This window comes from Olea europaea, chromosome 5 (genome assembly GCF_002742605.1).
Source record: "Olea europaea var. sylvestris chromosome 5, O_europaea_v1, whole genome shotgun sequence".
Lineage (NCBI taxonomy): Eukaryota > Viridiplantae > Streptophyta > Magnoliopsida > Lamiales > Oleaceae > Olea > Olea europaea.
The window spans coordinates 1,469,335-1,474,334 of record NC_036241.1 but is presented as its reverse complement, the minus strand read 5'-3'; the positions used below and the strand labels follow the sequence as shown (position 1 = coordinate 1,474,334).

At 34.7% G+C, this 5,000-nt stretch overlaps 1 protein-coding gene across 1 annotated transcript in view; it reads left to right on the top strand.

The window, feature by feature from the left end:
- LOC111394904 (uncharacterized mitochondrial protein AtMg00810-like) overlaps window positions 1-293 on the top strand; it is a 549-nt gene extending 256 nt beyond the window's left edge. The window contains exons 1-2 of the mRNA XM_023020952.1: window positions 1-63; window positions 175-293. The exon at window positions 1-63 is cut by the window's left edge and continues 256 nt beyond it. Of these exons, the coding sequence (XP_022876720.1) occupies window positions 1-63; window positions 175-293 (182 nt within the window). The remainder of the gene's footprint in view (window positions 64-174) is intronic.
- The last annotated feature ends 4,707 nt before the right edge of the window (window positions 294-5,000 follow it).

Below are 5,000 nucleotides of genomic sequence, written 5' to 3'. Positions count from 1 at the left end.
ACTTAGTTACATGGAGGAGCAAGAAACAAAATGTTGTTCCAAGATCTAGTGCAGAAGCTGAGTGTAGAGGAATGGCCTTAGGAATTTGTGAAACACTGTGGTTGAAATTTCTCTTACAGGACCTAGGCTATTCCCTAAAGTAACCAATTCAGCTATATTGTGACAACAAAGCAGCATGTGATATAGCCCATAATCCAGTTCAACATGACCGTACAAAGCATGTTGAGGTAGATAGATTCTTCAATAAGGAGAAACTAGATGAAAAAGTTGTGGAATTACCAAAGATTCGATGAGAAGGTCAGTTAGCTGATTTCCTTACCAAGGGGGTATCCAATCGGGTATTCTCAAAGTTCTTAGACAAGTTGGGCATGTGTGACATCTATGCACCAACTTGAGGGGGAGTGTTGAGATTGTCAACAATTATGTAAAGATAGCCATTGATGCTATTTCCTTACATAGAAGATCGTATGGTTGTGTACAGATCATAGAGATTGAATAGGGGATTGTATAGGCAGATTTCTAGGGAACTAATTGGGGATTCTAACCCTATTAATACTTTGTTTTCCATCATCCTATTGTCAATAACAAAAAAACCTAGTTCATCATATTGGTTTTTAATTTCATGTGCCAATTGTTGGCTGAAAGATATAAAAAGTGGAAGTATTTCTCAATAAAAACTGAGAATAGTCAATAAGATTATGGAATAAAGAAGTTTCCTTTCTTTTGGTTAATGAAATTAAAGTTTTTGGATACATGTGTATTGCATTTCCAAACATGGTCATTCTACCATATAGAATTAGGCTAATTTAAAATTAAATAAAAAAAATTATTTGTGACATATTGTAGCCACTAAAGCAAAAAGAGAAACTAAAAAAATAATGATTTGGACAATATGTTCATTTTACGTGAAAAAATTATTATTATTCTTATTAAATGTTCCATCGTGAAAAATTAATAATAATCTATATTGGAGCCGTTAAGTTCTCATCAATAAAAATAAAATAAAAAGAAGCAATTCTTCATGGACATTGCTGTAGTACAAATATATGCCATACCTTATCCGTTTCCTTGTAAAAGCAAAAGGAAATTTCCATTTTTTACCTCTCAACTCTAACAAGAAAGACAACCAATTGGTGACTAATATGATTATTTCTAACGACAAGCTTGTAATTGAACAAGTCTATTGTAATCGAGTCTGGGTTTTCGTAGACGATCACGGAAAAGTCAAAGTTCCTATGTCAATGGTTGGCTAAAAGATATAGAAAGTGGAATTATTTCTCAATAAAAACTAAGAGCCCATTTAGCATGGTTTTTTAAAAGTTGAAGGGAGCTTTTGAGACCCAAAAACTATTTTTGAACCCATTTAACTTTAGAAGAGCTTTTAGAGGAAGGTAAATCAATATGACTTTCTCTCAAAGTACTTCCCAAATGGCTTCCTGCTTTTAAACATTAACTTTCAAATAAAAATTAATATAACTTCCTCGAAAAGCACTTCTACAAGAAGTAAAAAGCAACAGAATTGGCAAAGAGATCTCATTTTAATCTGCCCCTTCATTATGTGCATACCTCTTGGTTACTTACCTAACCTTGTATCTCACGGGCTCACTCTCAATAGTTCCCTCCTTGATCTTATAAACCCATTCGCATCCAACTATGAATTTATCTTTAGGTCTAGCAACAAAATTCCAAGTTTGATTCTTGGTAAGAGAACTTATCTTCTCTCTCATGAAACCTAGCCACTCCTCACTCTTTTCACTCCACATAGCCTCTTCAAAGTATTAGGCTCATTATAAACTAGTTTTTGATAACTAGTATAAGCTATAGTATAGTTAGACATCCTTTGGAGTTTCCTATGTGATCTCTTCTCTCTTCTCTAGCTAATTAATAATCAGCTGGAGGCTTTTGGTCGATAGAGTTGTCATCAACAATTTCCTAATCACCTTCTAACTCTAAGTTCTCCTGATTTTTTGTATTACTCTCCACCTAGCTCGAGGTAACGAAAATGTGGATGTTCACACACACGACCTCAATAGGAAATTCTTCTATAACAGTTTCTTGCTATTCTTCACTCTCCTTGCAAGGCATCTCAGACTCATTAAATGTGACATCACAACTTATAATTATTTTCACATATTTCTGGCTTCCGTCCCATAACCAATATCCTTTAACTCCCTTAGGGTAGCCTAAGAAGACACACTTCAACGTTTAAGATTCTAGTTTTCCCTCACTTTGATAAGAGAAAGCTATACAACCAAAGGTTCTAAGCATAAAATAATCAGCACATTTATCGTGCCAAATCTTATATGGAGTATCACCATGTAAAGTAGCAAAATGAGTCATATTAGTCACATAACAAGCTGTCATGATAGCTTCACCCCAAAAAGATTTAGGCAAACTAAAACTTAACATCATACATTTAACTTTATCAAGAAAAGTATAATTCATCCTTCCAGCAACCCTATTTAGCTAGAAAGTGTAAGGCACAATCCTATCATAGTGATGCCAAATTCATTGCACAAATTATAAATTTCAACATTGCAAAACTAGAAGCCATTATCAATACGAAAATATTTCACTTTCTTAAGTGTTTCATTCTCCACCTTAACTTTCCAATTTTCAAAATTCACAAAAGTTTTAGATTTATCTTTTAGCAAATAAAAACCCATATATGTCTGGAAAAATTATCAATAATAGACAGAAAACATTTGTTACCTACCAAAGTGGGACTACTCCACGGTCCTCACAAATTAGTATGAATGTATTCTAACACCCCTAAATCTCGTGTGTTCTAGATACAAATGACATCCTATGATATTTATCGAGCACACAATGATCGCAAAATGGCATGTCAGATACTGGATCCTTACCAAACATACCCTTGTCATTAACAAACTTAAGTCCCTTTAGACTAACATAAGTTATCCTTTTGTGCCACTTCTGTGTGTGATCAATGTTAGTGATAATGAACATCATCATCACTTTAGCATGTGTGATGTGAATGCCATTGTTCTAGAGGCTCTAAGTACTCCAATAAACATTTTTAACACTCCATCACCGAGAGCATTAGAGAAACATGTACGCTCCAACTCTTGCACAAAAATTAGATATTTATCCATATGTGGAATATACCAACCTTTTTTATTGTGTGCACAAAACCACTGTCAAATTTGACAATCACACTAACACTCCAATCTTATATGCGACTCTACCCCATGCAACTACATGCCCATGATCAAACTCATTCAAATAATCAAACAACAATTTATTTCATGTCTCATGAAAAGAAGCACTATCATCAAGAATCCAATCATGTATCTCGGAGTTTACACATAAGTTAATTTCAATTGGTTCAATATCTAAAAACATGTATACCTGACTAGGTTCATCTCTCTGGATAGCAACGTTTGTCCCACTAGATTTAGCACCCCTTGATCTCTCAACTCATTTTTCTCTTTTTGTATAGCCATTTGTAAAATGTCCTAGTTTTGAGTGAATAGCCCAAATGGTCACTAAACTTTGCACCAGGTCCGCAAAAGGTCACTGAACTTTCAAAATTGTCTAACTCATCACTAAACTTTGCGAAAAGTCCACCAAAGGTCACTGAACTTTCAAAATCGCCTCACTCATCACTGAACTTTGCATTTTGTAATCTCAATAGTCACTCAGCTAACGGTCCATCCAAAAACTAACCGAATACTCACGTGGCTGACTGATTTGGATGCCAAGTCAAACAAAAGAAGTACAGGTGGATTTTTATTTGAATTAAAACATGTTTTAATTCTGCAAGTGTGATCGTTGTATCTTGGGAGACGCTTTACCACATACCATAAGCACTGTGTGACGGGGTAAAAACGTCTTAAGGACAGAGAGCATAGTTCTCGCCTCGATCATCCCCTTTCCGAATTCTAGACTTCTTTCTTTTCATAATTTTTCGAACATAATTTTCTGCTTTACTGTTTCTGCAAATTATTTTCTGCTTTACTGTTTCTACAAATCATTTTCTACTTTACTGTTTTTGCAAATCATTTATGGAAAATCTGTTTCATACAAACTTTTAATATTTTAACCAACAATCTTAAGACGTTTTTGATTAGGTTTTGTATAAACTAATTTCCATAAACTGTTCTTGTGTATGTAAAGTTAATATTCTGTAGAATTTTAATTTATAAATTCTGACTGGTTGATCTTCTGTTATGAAAACAGAAATGGCTAATACTGTTGGGACCAATGCAATTCCCCCTGCTGTGACTGTAACGCCAACTATGGCTACTGTAATGCTGACGATGTCTGGTCCTTCTGGTTCAACTCATGTTCCTCACGGAGAGAAACCTGAAAAATTTAATGGGGTCGATTTTAAGAGATGGCAGCAGAAAATGCTGTTCTATCTCACTACTTTGAACCTGGCAAAGTTTCTCACGGAGGATCCTCCTACTGTTCAACAAGGAGAAAATAATCGAGCTTCGATTATTGCCTTGGACGCATGGAAACATTCTGATCTCCTATGCAAAAATTATGTACTGAATGGATTGAATGATTCGCTATATGGTGTATATAGCATAATAAAAACTGCAAAAGAACTATGGGAATCCTTAGAGAAAAAATATAAAACTGAAGATGCTGGCTCTAAAAAATTCCTTGTTGGAAAATTTTTGGAATATAAAATGATTGACTCTAAATCTGTTATTTCCCAAGTTCAAGAATTGCAGGTACTCCTTCATGATTTACATGCTGAAAAAATGACTGTAAGTGAGTCATTCCAAGTAGCAGCAGTAATTGAAAAACTCCCGCCTTCATGGAGAGATTTCAAAAATTACCTCAAACATAAACGTAAGGAAATGAACATGGAGGAGTTGATTGTGCGTTTGAGGATCGAAGAAGATACTAAGAAATCTGAAAGGAGGAACGGGGGACCAAGCATGGAAGCTAAGGCAAACATTGTTGAATCAAGTTCAAAGAAGAACATGAAAAGGAAGCACTCAAACTTTGCTCCAAAGAAAAAA